The sequence below is a fragment of the Amblyomma maculatum genome, chromosome 4, assembly GCF_055883805.1.
Source record: "Amblyomma maculatum isolate TAMU_Amacu chromosome 4, ASM5588380v1, whole genome shotgun sequence".
Classification (NCBI taxonomy): domain Eukaryota; kingdom Metazoa; phylum Arthropoda; class Arachnida; order Ixodida; family Ixodidae; genus Amblyomma; species Amblyomma maculatum.
In genome coordinates this window covers 15,277,865-15,296,800 of record NC_139347.1, presented here as the reverse complement: position 1 = coordinate 15,296,800, position 18,936 = coordinate 15,277,865, and the positions used below count along the sequence as shown (strand labels likewise).

The 18,936-nt window shown below is 44.0% G+C and overlaps 1 protein-coding gene across 3 annotated transcripts in view; it reads left to right on the top strand.

Annotated features, from left to right (window-relative positions):
* The window catches only part of LOC146190333 (splicing factor 3B subunit 2-like), a 57,472-nt gene that overhangs the window by 19,858 nt on the left and 18,678 nt on the right, over positions 1 to 18,936 (top strand). For all 3 annotated transcript variants that reach the window (XM_084600800.1, XM_084600801.1, XM_084600799.1), the window contains 7 exons: positions 3,975 to 4,078; positions 6,652 to 6,794; positions 10,202 to 10,394; positions 11,161 to 11,241; positions 14,802 to 14,876; positions 16,236 to 16,388; positions 18,006 to 18,155. In XM_084600800.1, the coding sequence (XP_084456926.1) occupies positions 3,975 to 4,078; positions 6,652 to 6,794; positions 10,202 to 10,394; positions 11,161 to 11,241; positions 14,802 to 14,876; positions 16,236 to 16,388; positions 18,006 to 18,155 (899 nt within the window). The remainder of the gene's footprint in view (positions 1 to 3,974; positions 4,079 to 6,651; positions 6,795 to 10,201; positions 10,395 to 11,160; positions 11,242 to 14,801; positions 14,877 to 16,235; positions 16,389 to 18,005; positions 18,156 to 18,936) is intronic.

The window sequence follows — 18,936 nt, the reverse complement described above, 5'->3', positions numbered from 1 at the left end:
CTCTGGTATGCCTGCATAATCTCAGATTCTAGCTTCACGTATGTTGACAAAGTGCTCTTCTTCACGTCGTATTTGCGCATAACTTCTTGGCGTGAGAGCCCCTCTTTCAAGGCGTTCAAGATTTACACTTTGGCCAAGTCCTTCATTGAGCAGCATTTTGGTCACTTCGGAGTGGCCATGATGTTGCCGAGCTCTAGCAGAACTGTGCTTGACAAGAATGGGCCTGCCGAACAATGCAAATGTGGAACCACGCTCAACGAACAAAACGAGACAAGCGTGTAGCCTTGGTGCGGTGGAGCACGAAGCCACGTAACTAAAGCTGTCAACGAAGTGTGCATGCGGCCCAGTCAGCAAATTCAGCGTTCGAAACGACCGACGGCTCGGCTCGGCAAGTTGACTGACCTGCAGCCAATAATCTCTGCCAGCTCTGACTGACGGGCTTTCAGAAACCGAAACTATGCGTTCGGCAGCCCTGCAGCCGCTGTCAAGTCGTAAGTGCGTTGCAATAAATTCATCATGCATTTCGGGCTTCTGGAAGTATATTTTCGCGACTATTTGCCGTAAAAATCTCACTTCAGCATGCCTGTGTCGCGGAAGCTGGGCCGAATTAACCGTTGCAAGAGAGTATAGCAGCGTTCGAATTATCGAGTGCCCGACTCCATATAGTTCCTATGGGCACTGGCGGGGCCAAGCCAGCTGTTCGAATTATCCGATTTTCCGAATTAATGGGGGTCGAATTAACGAACTTTTACTTTATTTGTTTTCTTGTTTGGCAATCAGTTTCTTTATTAAAGGGAAGCTGAAACGCTTTTAGCAAAAAATGAGTTATGTGTGGCATTGTAATGTTTTTTGGTCCGCTGAACAAGACTATTCTACTTTAAAAAGGCAGAAAGGAGCACAAACGGCAGTTTTTACAAGAAAACGAGCACCAGCGGGACCGCCCTCCAAGCAAACGCCGCTGTTGTCTGTAATTGGCCGAGCCCATCAAGACGTCAAGTTCGGATATGCCAGACCAGCGCCAGCGGTGTTGCTGCGTGCACGTTGCTTCGGGGGACTTGAGAGCTCGATTTAAAATGTTGTTGATTATTCGAACAATGTAGAACACCTTGAACACTTACCGTCTGCACTCGAGCAACCAGCAGCTAAAAAAAAAAAAAAAAAAAAAAACGGCGCTACGAAATACAAGAGGCAAAATCAGCACATTTGCGCGTCGAAAAGTGCAAGAGCCGGCCCGCTTTAACAACTGCCCTTTACACACTAAAGCTGGTTTTAGTAGCAACAAAAGGAATAGGCATTGTATATGATGTAATCCTAGTTGACAGCGCTTTTATACAACCTTCGAGTGTCGCCCAACGGTGTAACAACAAACGCACGCGTACTGCAGCTACTGCCCGTCCTATTTTTGCAGCTAGTTTGTGCGATGCGCTGTTTAACACAACGCCGAAAATGGTCCGGCTTCAGCCGCATCATGAAATCGGACATGTTCGCAGCGCCTGCAGCGCCGGATGAAGCGAGCTTACCAGAACAGTGCCGGCAGTGAGCACGGCGGACGGGCGCTCTGGACGAGCACACTCCCTGGTCGTCGCTAGGCCTATATTTTGTTTTGCATCGGCGCCACAGCAGACGACGATTGGAAATTGAGCAGCGCTGTAGTAAACAGTTTACTCGTAGAACTGCCTACTGTAAATCACTTTGTCTCACAATGAAATGAAGATATCATTTATCACGTTGCCGCCTTAGAAGATGAGGTTATGTGTAGTACATACAAGAAGATCGGATGAGCCGCGACAGCACCGGCAACTGCCACTACACAGCTGTGAAAAGAAACTTGCTTGTATCGCAGCTATCCTACAAGCATCTCAGTACAGGTCAGCGAGCCTCAATAAGGGTTCAGTTTTGACATTCCGTTATCTCTGGGCTTATTATTTAAGACAGCAATAAATTTGAGCACGCTTTCTTGATGCAAGGGATCCACGGACAGCTTGCGGAATGCACATGTGGAAGCAGTGCTGCGTTCGGACGATTCTTGAGCACGCCATTGCCGCGCAAGCAGCACGGCACTCTAGAAACTGTGTTATAAATGACTATTGCAAATGCAGCTTCATTCTACCGATCATATGCATTTTGTTTGCTGTACCTATTTGGTAATTGTTGACGTAGCCGAGAACGGCGGCAAGCTGTGGAACAATAGTGAGCCGCGAATCGCGTTCTAAGTTCGATATTCTCGGTTAAGCGTAATGACGGTGAAGCCAGCCATGCAGCAGCGGTGTTAACCTAATTAGCTGCGGGAACAATGACAGAACGGCCGTGGACTTAGTTGTGCTGGTTTAATTGAAATCCGAAATGGCCGCAATCACTGCCAAGATTCGATTGTCATCAACGGCATGCAAATCATCAGTGTAAAGCACAGCTGATTCCAAAGGCAAGATCTTTTTTTTTTCCTTTTCATGACAGAGGCCCACAGCGCCGAAAATTTCTTATCCTCAAAGAAACTATAAAGCACTATGTCGCCTGGACCACCGATGTTAGCACAACGGAAAGCCGGGCTGATAACCACCAGTTGCTTCACGCATTCACAAGAATGCTTGTTTTCAAATGACACAAGAAAACAATTTTCGAAGATTGAACGACATTTATTTTACAACTGAGCAAAAGAGGCTCACTAGTCGGAGGGCGTCGAATAGCGCGGAGCACAACTGTGCAACAGCTGCGTATCTTCTGGTTGACCTCATGGGATCTTTGAACACTCGGAACCTTCAGCGCAGAATGCTAGAACTGGAGAAAACAAATGGCACCAGTAGCAGATTGCGCTGATCTGTAAATCCCCAAAGCGTGGGACGGAGCGAAGCAAGCGTTTAAAACGCACGGCCGGCCCTCCGGGATTCCAAATTTGACGTCACAGCCGCCTGTTCGCCAGTTTCGACTCCCCACCTCCGCCACTCCCGGCAACAACGAAGGCGAGACCGCGGTGCGTTTTTAACAAGTGATTTCTGTTTTTCTTATCAACAGAATTGAAAGAAAATTGACACACATGATTAACAAAATGCCTTCTTTCCAACCACCAAATTTCATGCAATTTTAAAACTGTTTCAGCTTCCCTTTAAATGTGCATCTCTTACTCATGCTCAGATGTAAAATTTTAAAAGAACACAAAATGCAGCCACAATCCCAGCGTTCCAGCTCATTTGCACACACCACCATTGTCAGACGTGTTGGCTTGACCCGCTAAGCTGCGCATCGAATCATATGGCAGCTCATCCAGCTTTCAGTGGCAGTCTGCCATTCCCTATTTTTCTAGTATTTGGGCATGTCCTGGCTTTTTGGTGCAGATGGGCTCGCCAGTGGCAAAACTTCTTCCTGACGCCACCGATGCCATTGAAACGCCAGGAAAGGCGTCTACTCAGACATGCACACTTTTTGGTTTTGGCTTGCTTTAACGGCAACGCCATTAGCGCACCACTTACGCCCGTTTCACCAGCTTTTTAACATACTTATAGTGACAGGGCAACTTGGCACTCTGCCATGTTCATCAGGCAAGCCGCAATCACCAGCACTAATTTCAAAATATGAATAAGCCGCGTGTTATTGGCACACAGCATCTCAGCACGCTCCCAAGGTTAGTGCTGCTTCGCCGACACTGACGTGCGGAACTGAGAAACAAGCTTGAATAAGAAGCGCTATCGCTCTAAAATGAGTTCCAACAAAGCAGGTACTGTGCTTGGCTTGCATGCATTGCAAAAAGTGAGATTGGTAGCGGAACGGCTGTCCGGTGCAGGGGCTCACAGAACCCATGGAAACAGCTTGCTAACTGTTAGAGAGCCTGCACTGCGAATGTGAGAGGTTAGCAGGGAAATTTTTGAGGGGCATTGATACATATCCAATGCTAGACATAACCTGTAAGCAGAGGGATACTTGATTACTGCCACAGTTTGTCTGATGATGGCTTTGCTGCTTCTTTTCGTTCTTTCTTCAAGCACCTAAAAAGCCACAGCAACCAAGCAAGCCTCGGCTCGTGGCCATGGATGAAGGGGATGATGAAGATGATGAAGAACCAGAAGGAACAAAAACATCATCTGAGGTGTGTTGCTTTGCTGAGGAGCATCTCTTGAGGTTGTCTGTCCAACTGTGAGAGCTGCAGGTAGGGCATTGTACTTACCATATTTACTCGTGTAATGACGCCAATTACTTTTTATTTTAGTTTTTTTCCCAAGAAATATTGGCATCAGTTTTGGGACAAGGGTTCATTATACAAGGAAAAAATTAGCTGTGGCTTAGCTTGTGGTTAAACCTGGAGTTACGCGAGAGCAATCTGCATGGCTATATTTAGGTTCAGCTTGAAAGTAAAGACATGGCTTTTGCACATAGTAGCTTACTCTATGGTTTCAGTTTTATTTATACCATAGGGGAATCGCTTCACGTATGAGCATTCCTTGCCTCTTGTCGTTGACCATTCTCATTTGGGTGCAGAAGACTTCTAGTGGAAGATTTCTACGTCAAACTCCGGGGCACACCGCCGTCACAATGTTCGAACGAACCTTCTGTCCTTGCAACTCGCTGTTGTCATTCGCCTCTACCAACTACAGAGTTATCTGTGTTCTTCTTTTCCTTTTTCTTCATCTTCTTTTTCTTCTTCTTTCTTCGCTCTTCAGACAAGCACGGCAAAATGGCGAGACTGTGGCCAATGTAGCTCTCGCTACAAAAGTTTGCTTATTTTTCCTAGTGTCAAAATTTTATGTACGTCTTTCATCTTTGGTTCATCCGTACATTCATCCATTTGTCAATCACCAATGAAAGCATGCAGATTAGACGCCGGTTATCAGCATCGTTCACTTTAAAAGATGCCTCTATTATGCATTCTAATGGTTTTGTGATAACGCACACTATGACATCACTACACAGCATCTTGGCAAGCTGCCAAGGTATCCATTGTGGCGACGACAGCATGAAACACGGATGTGCTAAGGACTACGAACATTTTTTTTATTTATTTATTTATTTATTTATTTATTTATTTATTTATTTATCTATTTATTTATTTATTTATTTATTCAATTTGCAGGAGCATAGATGGAGGCAGGTTCATTTGGCGAGTAAATGCGGTATATTCGAAGCACCTCATATGCAGAAACAGGGTAGTTTGTGGCAGCATGTATTTCTAATTCTAGCCAGACCAACAAATCAAACACAGCCATTTTTCTAACATGGACAAAAGCATTATTCAGCCTTGTTTATATTACATGAAAAGGCAGGCTCACAACCTGTGAGAAAAGAGCTTTCCTGAGCCTGTAACACTGTTATAAATCATAATGACCAGAAGTTTCCAGCTGTAGAATTGGTGGGGATAATGTACTTCATGTATAGTGTACATAGACAGTATTGAAATGCAGCGTGTCTTAGTTACCAGCAGTCCAGAAGAAGCACTTTGAGGAAGGGCCTAATGGCAAAACTTTCTACATGTGTAGATGTCACCTGTCACCGCTTAGCAGGAAAAAGAAAAAGAAAAAAAAAAAAAAGCAGCCTTACAAAGAGGGAGTAAATCATTCGTAAAAATAACCACTTTCTACCAGGAGCTTTGTGCATCAGTTATATATATTTGCTGTGCCTATTAGTGAACCTCTGCTTGGTGTGTGAATAGGCCGAGAACCCCGGCAGTTTAGGTACTAATGGCATCCAGCCCAACGTCAGTGCACATCACATCTCAACAAAGAAAACAAAAAGGGAAGAAAAGTAATGAAAACATGTCATCTAGTGTTAGGAGTCCTCTATGCTTGTGCTGACACATCCACAACCATGCTATGCAGGCTGGCTTTGTAGCACTAAATAAAAAGTATTCATTGCGAACTGCAAGGCAGAGTGAGTACTGTGCAAGGGCCAGGTTCTGAAGCTGGCTTGACTGCGATGGTGCCTTGTGGTACTGTAGTTGTTCTTTGTTCTTGTGTAGATACTCATGCTTCATGGTTCACTCAGTAAATTTAGTGCTGCAAGGAATTTTAAGGCGCTTTCATTGCCACTTCAAGAATAGAAACTATATTATTGTATTTTTTTGAAGTGGTGCCTTGGTGTACTGAGATCATTTAGAGATGAAGTTCTCATCATGTCGAAAATTATGTTTTTGAAAATCTAGGCATCTGTAGAACATTAGTAGTAAGGTAGAAAATTGAGCGAGTTGAATCTGGTTCATTTTGAAGGTAGCATGAAAAACGAGCACCTAGGCACTTGTGTTGTGTCCTTCTACTCTTGGTCCTCGTTTTTCACGCTACCTTCAAAATGTGGATTATTGTTGTCATACCTTCACGGTGACTCAGTGGTTAGAGCACACAACTAGTTATCCAGCAGACCCAGATTAGATCGCGGCCACAGTGCCTGCATTTCAAGGCAGGGGAAACATAAGGTGCATGTGTTCTGTGCTATGTTGGTGCAGAATCGCAGGTTGTTGAAATTATCCAGAGTCCTCCTCTGTGGCTTCCTTGTAGCCTGAGTCGTTGTGGGACGTTGCACCCCATAACACCAAATGCTGTTGCCGTACCTTTAAAACTGAGGATGTAATTTGCATACAGACGTCCATAGCAGCTGGCTTCACTTCCAGGGACCACGCATGAATGATGGACTTGTCTTGTGTAGTGCTGATCATGGCCTTTTGATTGTTTGCAGTCCAAAAGCAAGAAGAAGAAAAAAAAGAAAAAGAAGCGTGCCCAGCGGAGGCAAGAGCAGCAAAAACAGGATATAGACACTGCCAAGAAGGCTGCCAGTGTAAAGGAGGGCAGCACAGCAGAAAAGGAGGATGTGGACGTCGAGTGAGTTGGCATGCATGCGAGAGAAATGGCAACTGAACAAAAGCGTAACCATGAATTTTAAAATTTGTTGGATCTTTATTGTATGTGTGCGTGTGTATTGCAGACACACATTATTGCAATACACACACAGTGTATTGCAGACACACTCCTTTCTCTTTCGTTTCTTTTTGTTCTGAATGTTTTTTCTTTCGGCATGTATGTGTCTCAGAGCACCTTATTTTTCTTTGTACCTTAAATGATATTCAAGACCATTTTCAATTCATTCAGAAATGAGTCCATAATCGGGAAGCACTGTATCTTACGTTAAATACAGTGTTGCTAAATTAATGGTATTATGGCCGTTCCATACCTGCCAACTCTTCCGAATTTTCCGTAAAATGTACGAATTTTGACCAGTTTTACGATTTTACGAATCTTGCGGGAAATTTTACGGAAAATGTTTTATTTTCGGAAAAAAATAAGTGCGGACATCTATTAACATCATGGCCTCCGAGATAACACCACACGCGCGGAAGGGTAATCTCGGAGGCCATGTTAACACTATTATGGTACCTTTGGCGGCCACGAGAGGGCAACACATTTGTGATATCATCATCAGCAGCTGCAAACGTTGTAGTGACTTCTATCGTCTACTCGGGGGAACACGAATCCATATCCAAAACTCGATACCGCCTCCACCAGGCTAGTGGCTGTTCCTTTCTTCACGTGTTTGGACAACTTTGGTGTTGACCTCTGTTTTTGCGTGATCTGCGGCCGCGTCCGACTCAGTGTGACTGAAGTTTTAGTAGTAGCGGTTTCGCAGTGCAATGGCGGGATCAAAGCCGCGACAGTACTTCCAAGTATTTTTTAAGTCGTACGCGGCCGAATTTCTGTGCTTCATGCTGTCTAAAAAAGGAGAGAAGTTTGGATTTTGTACCACTTGTGCCTGTGATGTTAACATTTCACATGGTGGCAAGTCCGACATAAAGATCCACATCGCTTCGAAAAAGCACCAAGGATACGTGCGAGCCGCGGACAGCCAGCCAAGCCTGACAAGTTTTGTTTGTAGTGACAGCGACCTCGGTGTAATTCGCGCAGAATGCCATTTCACGGCGTTTTTAGATGAACACAACATACCGCTCAGTGTCAGTGATCACGCTGGACCATTTTTCCGGAAAATGTTCCCCAAGTGCGAGGAAGCCAAACGCTACGCCTGTGGACGGACGAAGACGACGGCAATTGTTCTAGAAATGGCCGCGAACGCAGAGACTCCTTTGCTGGATGCCCTAAAAAAGCAGGTATTTTCGATTGCTGTGGATGGAAGTAACAATAGGGATACGCAGCTTTACCCTATTGTTGCAACATACTTCGTTAAAGAGACCAGTAGAGTTGAAAGCCGCCTCCTTTGCCTCGGTACAATTCAAGGGGAAGCGACGGGTCAGAAAATTGGAAATCTGATTCTGGACGAAATGAAGTCCCGAAGTTTGCCTCTTCAAAACCTGTTGGCATTGTCTTCGGACAATGCCCATGTCGTGATTGGCAAAAAAAACAGCGTTTCGCCTGTATTGAGGGAGGCCCAACCAGCTTTGATCGGGGTTGGTTGCCCATGCCACCTCATCAACTTGGCCGCCCAAAAAGGAGCTGCATATCTTCCTGTAAGGGTTGATGAGGGCTTGGTTAGACATTTTTTTTTACTTAAAGAAAAGCTCAAAGTGGAAAGATCGACTGAAAGACTTTCAAAAATTGCATGACGTCGACGTCAGGAAGATGCTGAAGCATTCGCCAACACGTTGGCTGTCTTTGGGGAAGTGTTTGAAGAGGCTGCTGGACCAGTGGAAACCACTACTTAGCTTTTTCTTGAATGAAACAAAACAGTGCAATAAGCAGAGCTTGTTTTTGGAGTCTTACCATATTCCCAAGACTTCTCTACAAATCGCCAAGAACCCTGCGCCGGCCTCAAATACTGCTGCACACCTTCCCAAGGCTGCTGCAGGTGTTGGAAAAAAAAGCACCGACTGTGATAGACCTTCACTAAAAAGAAAAGGAGTTCATTCTGCATCACAAGCAAAGAAACTGAAACTTCAATGCGAGGCATTTGCAGAAGCTAGCCACGTGACCCGTGAAGAGCGCCTATTTCATTTTTTGTCATTGGAGCTAAGCAGGGCATGCTGTCTTTTTCTCCAAAATGTTATACCTCTTTTTGAGAAGGCAAACTGCCTACTTCAGTCACAGGCTCCTCAGATTCATGTGCTCAGGGGCCTCTTGAACCGCCTTCTCGAGGATCTCTTGACTCGATTTGTGCGGCCAGGTGTTCTCAAGGGATGCCATTCATTGCGTGAAGTTGCCTATGGAGCTGTAGAGAATCAAAAAGATGATAAAGACGTCGTCATTGGCATGACAACCTCCTCTGTAGTTGAGACGCTGACCTCAAATGAGAAAGAGCAGTTCTTCTCGGCTGTACGTCTCTACTTCACTGCAGCATGTGATTATATTCGCCACAAGTTCCCGCTGGAAGACGTCAGCCTGAAGATGGCTGAAGTTGCCCAAGTGCAGGCTCTAGAAACTGCTTCATTCAGCAGTGTACTTCATTTCATTATGGCGTTTCCTGCTATTCTGCCCCAGCAGAGTGGGGAAACAAGAGAAGAAACAATTGGTGCACTCGAAGTGGAGTTTGCCAACATACGAGCTTACCAGATTCCAGCAGACATACTGAATGAGCCAAGGTGCGACATGCAGTGGTCGCAATTGGGAAGCATTCGAGATGTCGACGGATCGCCCAGATTCCGCAGAATCTCAATGGTTATGCTGGGCATACTCTCCATTCCCCACAGTAACGCTGAATGTGAGAGAATGTTCAGCTCTATCAACAAAACTCGAATGGAGTTTCGCTCATCTGTTTCCGAGAAAACTCTAGAAAGTCTGCTGATGGTGAAAGGACACCAGAGTGGCACCTGCTTTAAGCAAGCCTACACAGAGAAGTTTTTGAAGCAGGCAAAGTCAGCAACTGCAAAAGCGTTGCAAAAATAAATCGTGACACAGTGGTGTTTTCGCTCATTACTCTACGGGACATGGATTTTGCTTGTGGGTGAGTGAGCAAGGGTGTCGCTAAAGATAAATTCTTGGAAAGTAAAAAAACAACCCCCTCCCCCCCTTCCCCGGTCGGTCGCGGAGGTTTTACGAATTTTGAAATCTTCAGGTTGGCAGGTATGCCGTTCAGAAAATACCAGAGTTTCAGAATGGCTCGGTAGTATTTGCATTCGCAGGCCGGCCGAGGCTAGTGAAATGGCCTTTCTTGGCTTCTTTATTGAGTTCTCCCTTGTTTCTTTTTTATTTTCTTCCCTGTAATACTCGGGCGCTTCGCCTATTCTCTTGATGGAGAGTGCAAGCCATGAGAGCATTAGCTTTATTCTCTGTCTTCTATTCATCAGGTATGTTCAGGAGACAATAGATCCCAAGGACCCGTACTACTACCAGTTCCTGCTCATCTTCGAGAAGTTCAAGCTGCAAGAGCCTGAGAAGCCAAAGGCTGAAACTGGACCAGTAACCGACCCTGCTGCCATTCAGCAGCGGTTGTTGGAACGCAAAAAGCCAGCAGACTTGGACGAGAAGGATGACGATGATGTGAGCGACTGAATTGGTTGGATTTCGTCTGCATTGAAGTGTGATAGTTCTTTGATGTTAGGTTTCTTTCTAGAGGTGTGTGGATGTTTGACATTTCAAGCACTTAGCGTGTTGTGTTTAGTTGTGTTGGGTTTCACTGCACATGGAACAGCTAAGATTGTCATGTGCCAGTCGCTAGTATGATGGGAATAGAGTTTCCCATTAAATTCAGTTTGGTTTAAATTTTTCTTTTTTTGTAGAGTTTGAGCCTTCCGAGTTTTCAGAACCTGTGAACTTTCCTGTTCATCGTAAGTTGTGTGCAAACTTGAAGCATTTTCAAAATGGCATTAATTAGTTCCAGCACCATCTTAAGCCTGTGCATTCATTGTCATCAAGAGCCACCTTAGTGGGGCTGCTGTGAGCTTACAGCTTTGAAAATCGAGTAAGGCATCACACTATGTTTTGTTTTCCTGTAGTTCACTATTCAGAGGTGCAGGACTCTGTGCAGGACTCTGTCCACAGAATTTTGGACAAGTATACTACTTAAGCACCGGGCAAAGCATCTGAAGGGCTTCATCGGGCAGTTTGTCAAGCATTTCATTAAAATTATGAAAGAACTTTGTCAGGTGATGTGCACATGCAGTTTGGCTCTTTTGCTTCATGATGGTACACTCAACCCTGCTTCAGTGTAGCAATGTTACATTGCCCTTCTGTTTTCTTTGCCATGTTCTTGTACCCTCAAGGCTGTTCATTGCTGATCACGTGCCGTCTCCTTGTTCTGCTGCAGATCAAAATGGAGGAGAAGCCAAAGCTGTCCAAGCGCAAGCTGAAGAAGCTCAGCAGGATGACCATTGCAGAACTGAAGCAGGTGGGTGCACAGCACTGGAGAGATCAAACATGAGCACCAGCTTCATTAATCATCTACTAGTGAGGCGGACTGCACAGCCTGAAGCACTATTAGCAATGGCAGCAACACTGTAAGGGGGATTTTTCTGTGCTTGGTTATGTTGGGCGCATTTCTTAACTATTGCCTCATAAATGGCACTAAGGCTGTGGAATATAATGTGGGGTTCACACTAAGATTTCATTTTCACATGGACTAAAGCCCTCTCTTCCCCTCTCATTCTATATTCATGGTGCATCTTATCTGTGCAGATGTATATTAGGTACTTCCACAAGACTTAGATGAAATCGAATAGTGACATTATAAAATGTGGTAGTGAAAAGAAATATTCACTTCATGAGATCATTAAGCAGTGTGAAAGATATCTTTGTTTCTTTTCTGAACCGACACTGTTTTGAAAGCAGCCAAATTTCTAGACTGAATGCTGAGAACCATGGCAACACCAACAGCTGATAGATAGCTCATACAACAATGGTGGAAGTGCTGCTTCATTTGCTCCATTCTGCTCCAAACTGCTTTCCCTACTCCATCTTGCTCCAAAATGCAATATTGCTCCAAAACTGCTCCAAACTGATTGCAAAAAAAAAAAAATGCACTGTGCATGTAATGTAGCACCTCCTCCCAGCCTCTTAAATCGCTGGCAGAGAGAGAAATGAGAGCAGCAAGTGAAGCAGGTAGCACAAACTACTGTGAGCCGTTAGGAAACTTGTCCGACTGCAATAACTGCATGAATTGTTGTTCCAGTGATTCAGGTGTGAAAACAAGACTTCACCATCGAGCCTCTTTGTCAGTGATAGGATTGGCGTGCCAAGGTGTCAGTCACTAGGAAGCTTCTCAGAAGTGTTGGAAAGCCATACAGGGCCTATGCCAAGATGTTAAAAATGAGTCCCAGCTTTGCTCAAGTAAAGAATGAGACCACCCTTCAGTGCTATCTATCTTTTTCTGAAGGCTCTGCTGACCAGTGCTCAGAAATTTATCAGCACAGGCATAGGATCAAAACTGATATTCACAAGATAGAGAAGAAATGTGCCCATTAATCTGAACTCCAAATTAGCGAGGCTGCTTGAGCGCATCAAAGTATACTAGTAGACTCGACATTTGAATCTATCAAGTCAAAATAGGCAAATGCTTTAGGTCACGCTAGGTGTTCAGTTATAAAGTGCGCCAGCATGCATTTCTTTTGCTGCTAGTCTGTTCCAAGGTTGTTGGCCGTTTGTCCTGTCAGGGATGAGTACGAAAAAACAAATTAGGTAAGGTTCTATGAACTAAACATCTCCAGGCTGTGATCTAGACTTGGTCTCTTCCCCTCCCTCATTCTCTCTATGTTTACTTATGTATATAGTTTGTGCCAGATCGAGTTTGCTTTTGGTCAGTCGCCTTGTCTTTCCTCTCCCTGTTCTGCCTCTCTCTGGGCACCCCTGCCATATGTGGTCATGTGGTGGTGCTGTCACTGTCACATTTTACTTTTTTTTTTTTAATTTTTTGCCAATCGCAAGCCTAGAGAGGGTTTAGTGTGATGTTTAGACGTGCTTAGTGGTTTATATTTACTGTCTGGATGTTACCACATTTTTCTTGAGCATTTTTAAGGCAACAGTTGGTGAGCACTGGGAGTAAACTAGCATTGATGAAGATGATTCATGCCTAATTGTCTCAGTTTAGGTGACAGAGAAATTTGAGTTTATTTTTGCAGGACCACCTGTTTTCTCTATTTTCATTATTCTTGTGAGTTGAGAAGTTTGCAGGGCAGCAATGGTTTACGCTTCGGCCTTGCCAGTGTTGCTACTGTGGCATGCAGCAATTTGCATTGGAGCATAGGAAGCCATATGCTGCAGTCCACCACCATTTACGTCGAGAAGTTCTTGCTGCAGAAAATCCGGGGGCGTCCGGCGAAAATAATGGTTCGAGATTTTTAGTCTATAAATAAGTTAACAAATTAGGGGAGGGCTCAAACGACTTGATAAGAAGGTTCCTGTAATGGGGGTGCTTAGAAAATGTAGATAATTAAATAAAATAAACTGGTGCAATCTCCAATGTTGGGGATTAAACCCAGCTCCTCTGTGTGCCGAATGAGAATGCGCTGGCCACAAAGGCTCGTTGGTCCAACCGTGTTGTAGGAGGGCCTAGAGAATGCATTGTGGTGTGTGCAACGTACAGTGGAATCTCATTGTTATGTTTTTCATGGTCATTGAAATTGAAATTTGTTATCTGAAAGTCACATTGTTCAAAACATGCTTGTTGAAAGGTCACAAATGAAACATACTTGGCACAGAACTTAATTTTATTTGAAATAACCTGTCACTTTGCCTCGAACATTTTGTTTCTCAATGTCCTGAAACAAGCTTTTCTGAAACTTGTAGGAACAAGTCGGACAAGACACATTTTCATCGCCTTGCTCTGCACCCATGACAAAACTGTGAAGAGAATTCTAAAACTTAGCGCTCTGCCAACTCGGCCTAGTGCATTGCCACCATAGATCTCAAAAGATAAATACGCAAGATGTTATCCATCATGCCCAGCATATTGGCGTACTCCCAAGGTCAGCACTGCAAACCGCAACAAAGCAAAACTGAGACCAACTAGAAAAATTTTAAGAAAGAATTGTATATTCACAATGATATAGAGGGGGGTTATTAGGCAAACAGAGCAAGTACTGAAACACCGGCCACGAGCAGTTCACATGCTTTAACAAGCAGAACATCACCGTTACAGAGGCTACAATCTCTGGCACGCTGCAAGGACTCCTTTGCTGCCTCTTAGAGAAAAATTTGAAACCACCAAGATTTTTCTACGTTTTTGCAGTCATATTATCCAAGTCCAAATGGAAATATGCTATGTTAGCCATACAAAAATGCATTGCCTTTATACAATGTTGGCAGAAAACAAAAAGAAAACCTTATTATGCTGAAAAACATAGCTATTAAATGGGATTGTATCAAGATTTCGCTGCATGAGTACTGCAGTGGCATACAATAAAAAAGGAGAAGGCATTATTACATTTCACTCTTAAGGCAAAGCTTAAGCAATAATAATAATAATTGAGGAAAGGAAAGGTGCAGTATCTGTCACACTTGTTCTGTGGACGCCGAACCGCACCATAAGGGAAGGTGGGAGTGAAAGTGGAAAGAGAGAAAAGGGTGGCATAGTGTTGGGGATTCCAGAGCAATTTCAACCACCTGGGGATCTTTAAGGTGCACTGCCATCGCACAGCACACGGATGCCACTTCGTTTCACCTCCATCGAAATGCGGCCGCTGGCTCTAGGGATTGAACCCGGGTACTCCAGCACAGTAGTCGAGCGTCTTACCACTGCACCACCACGGCGGGGCAACCTCCAAGTTGTTCTTTTGTGTGTGTGTGCATGTGCACATACAAATTGTGTGAGCTTTGTGGTGAACCTCAGCATTTGTAAGGAACAAGTGCAAGTTGGAATGAACTATTACTGTTTCTATCAAGAGTGGTAGAGACAAAGAAAGAAACGTGGAAGATGCTACATTACTTTCTCACTTTTTCTTTCTTTCCTTGCAGAAAGTAACTCGTCCAGAGCTAGTGGAGATGCATGATGTCACCGCCAAGGATCCTGTCCTCCTCCTTCACCTCAAGGTGCGTGGATCTCTGGATTTGGGTTTATCACAGTTATGACACTGAGCAGACAGCTGGTTCTGGCTCTTATCATAAAAAAAAAAGCTGTTCACAAAAGTTTGCAATAAACTTTATTTACTTGCCTTTTTCTTTTTTTTTCAAATTATGTATAATGCTTAGGGTAAACAATGTTCACTTATTGAAAGAGCATTTAAATAACTACAGTCTCCTTAATGTTACACCACATTGCATTTATAACGAATATTTCTTCCAAGACCTCAGAATCGCCTGTTTTTTGGCAATCCAGAAACAGTTATTGAGAGAGATAGCGGCACCAATGAAGTGGGCGAAAAATGTATGTTATTTCTGATTATCAGCTGCATCTGTGTCCTTTTGTAATGAGGTTGAACTCTGTTATGAAAGGTAAATGTGTTCAGTTGAGTGCAAAAACTAATTTGGTTTCTTGTAGATGTGACATAACCATAACTCTCTTAATGTATCGAGGATAAGCGTTAGATTTCATGAAATGCTGTTGAAAGTTAACCCTAAAGCCTGTTAACGAACTCTTCATCTCAGTGTATTATTTGTACGGACTTTTATATATATATATATATATATATATATATATATATATATATATATATATATAGTGGAGTATGATGGCAGCGGTCATTTTGTGCTTGACATACAGAGTTGTGCCCAGAGCCGTATAAGATCCATGTTGGCTTTCGAGCCTCTTCAAGCTTTAAAACAGTGCAATGTCGTATGTAAAGCTCTGAACTGAGAGTTTAATTTTGACAAGCAGCTTTGAGCCTGAGTCTAGCAAGCTGCTGTAATAGTGCTGCAAGGAAACTACCCGTTGCATTGTTCATTCAGAGCTGAAACTGCAGACTCTTGTGGGACAGCATGGTCATGTGGCACACTTTGCATGAAACTTAGGAAGATAGCAAGATGTTATTCTGCTGTGGTGTAGCACAAGCTTATAATACACTCCTTGAAATAAGTATTTGTGTCAAGCAACTAGCAGATCGTTCTCAGTAAACTTGAGTGCAGGTTGACACAATCCTCTCAGCTGCTGGTACTGCATAGTTCACCCAATGCGTGTTGGTAGTGTGCGCTTCACCGGTGTGGACGCCTTCTTTTTTTTGCGCCCTCCGTTGTGCATGCGATGAACTATGCAGTGTCAGCAGTTGAGAGGAGCATATCGTTGCAATGGTTCAGAGTGGCTGCCTTTCATTATGCTTTAACATACAGAACCAAAGGTGTACATGTGCAGTACTTTTCCTTGCCTTAGAGGTAATGTAACATGGTTTGCCGAATACACTCCAGCCTGTTGTTTGTGGCATTGTGGCCTCAATGAAAGGGTGTTCTTGTTTGCAGTCATCACGCAACACAGTGCCAGTCCCGCGCCACTGGTGCTTCAAGCGCAAGTACCTCCAGGGCAAGAGAGGCATTGAAAAGCCCCCGTTTGATCTGCCCGGCTTCATCAAGAAGACAGGCATCATGGAGATGCGACAGGCCCTGCAAGAAAAGGTTCACGACAGCTCGATTCTAATAGATGTCTCGTTTTAAGAGTATTTTACAAACTCCGTATGAAATTAGAAATAAATCGAAAACTGAAACGGCCCGCAGGCCCTTTCTTTCTCCTATAGTACTGTGGATATGGGTGCCAATTGCAGTATGATGAAGAGATAAGTGTGCAGTAATTGAGAGTGAAATATCTATGATTGCTCCCTGCTGTCACACTTCAGGCTAATATCACCAAAAATTTTGGAGGCATTCATTCTGTGCAGATGGACTAGAGAGGGGCGGTTTAGAAGCAAGTACTGACTGCAGTCATGTTGATTTTCTTGCAGTCACTACAGTCAGATGTGATTGCAGTAACATTTCATCTTGCTTCGGCATTCTAGTAACATCTTCTGTTGAAGGCTGCTTGTGTTTGCATGTTAAAAGCAGGGTCTTCAGAAGTAAGCTTGAGTTCCTTCTTTCATATACAAATCTGTCAAAACTAAACATTGATGTTCTTTAGCCTCATTTTCATGTGGCATTACTTGCGCAAATAGTTTTGCCACAGTTCAAAGCACTGTCGGAAGCACAGTGGGCTGCATTGAATGCCTACACAGTAAACCGCAGTAAATGCACCTTCTGTTCTCACATAACAGTCAAAACCCTCGTACGTGCAGTTAAATCTCAATGTTACAAAGTCGGTAAAATTCAAAGTATATTTCTTAAAATTGATAATTTGAGAGGCTGAGAAGTTTATCTCCTGGCATGCATAGAATCCTCCAGAACATTTTATAGGCCGCTCTAAGGGAACGCATTTAATTGTGGCAGAAGTGAGCGTGTGAGTGATGGGGATGCTGTGCCGATATTGTTGTTGTTGTTTTCCATCACCATTATTGCCTTTTTGAACAACCAACTCTCTCTCTCTCTCTCTCCCCCCCCTCCCCTCGCTTTCTCCATGTTGTCGGCAGTGTGAACAATGCCCTTGTCTATTGCTTTCTGCTATAGGCACGATCATGCACGCCTTTTTTTTGCGTGTGCGCAGCGTATGAGTGGTAAGTGAGGTTGTTGGGCCTTCCAATTCTTTTGTCGAGCTTTGAGAGAAGGAATAATTGCAGTGTTCGTCCCTCTGAATACAAGTGACATGCCTCATTCAGTGCCCGTTTTGGGCAAGCTATGTCTGGCTTTTTGGTGGCTGCGCATTGCACAGATGCTTGTGTCGGCTAGTGGACTTGCCCAGCGTTACATTCGCAAGCCTCACCTGTACTACCCAGATGGTGTCGCAGCAGGCAGCAGCACCACCATCTGCATTTACATCTGCCATGCGCTTTTCATCCATCTTTTCATGTCCGCACTGGAGTCCGCTTTTCATGCGCACTCCAGTGCGCGTTTCATAAATGCCCTGCTCAGCCTTTCAAGCTTGCGGTATAGTGTTTTCTCCGGTTCGTTTCGATCAATTAGATTTTGCTGCATATAAAGTGTGGCAAAATTTGCTTCACTATATACCAAAGCTAAAGATGCATGGTGTTCTATGGAAACACCAAGTTTGAATACCACACTACATGTTCTCTGCCAGTGAAATGTTTGCTGGCTTGGACCTTCAGCCCGCTCTCTTTCTTTTTTTCCTTACCCTTTTATTATTTGTAGGAAGACCAAAAGACCATGAAGGCCAAGATGCGTGAGAAAGTGCGCCCCAAGTTGGGCAAGATTGACATCGACTACCAGAAGCTGCACGATGCTTTCTTCAAGTGGCAGACCAAGCCACGCATGACCATGCATGGCGACCTGTACTACGAGGTGAGAGAAACGGGACAGCTGAGTTCTCTCTGGGCTTGATCCATCTTTACAGTCCACCTTTGATTTTGGAGATATGAATGTGGCAGATTGCCAGAGTATAACATTAATCTTTTGATTTAGTTTTTGTTTTCCGTGTATTCCGAAGCAAGAAAAAAAGCAAAAGGCAAGAATCTATAACAAAAAGATGGCTATTACAGTCACTCATAAAAACAGTGCAGAAACATTGCGAACGAAAGAATACTATGTTGGCTACACAGTGCTACAGCTTAACTATGATTTCAATGAAAAAAAATTTTAATAAATGAATTCTGTGAAGAAAGGACAAAGCAGCGGATACAGAATCTAATTGAAGAAGCAATAGAGAAATATGCTACTCCTGCCTAAATGCAAAAATTGCAATGCTCCAAAAGCAGATCTTGCACAGACACTCAGCAACTGCCCCAATTTCTAAAGCCTAGGGCGGGACTCCACCTAAACATTTTGGACTGGGAGGCTACAGCGTCTAGCTTGGGCCCTATGGTACAACTGCAGGCCATTGCCTGGGCTTTGGAGGTCTCCGAGAGTCAAGGACTCTTGTCCACCTCACGAGAAGCAGCCCAGTGAATTCAGCAACTTTTATCAAACTTGACAAAAACGTTTTTCTCTCTTTTTCCTTCATTGTGGCAAAGACGGTCGCGGTGTGTCGGCAAGCCATATTTGTAATTGCACATGAAGTCGCATGCTTTTCTCAAGAGCTTTGTGGATTAAATCTTATATCTCTTGTGCTTGCTTATGGCTTTCT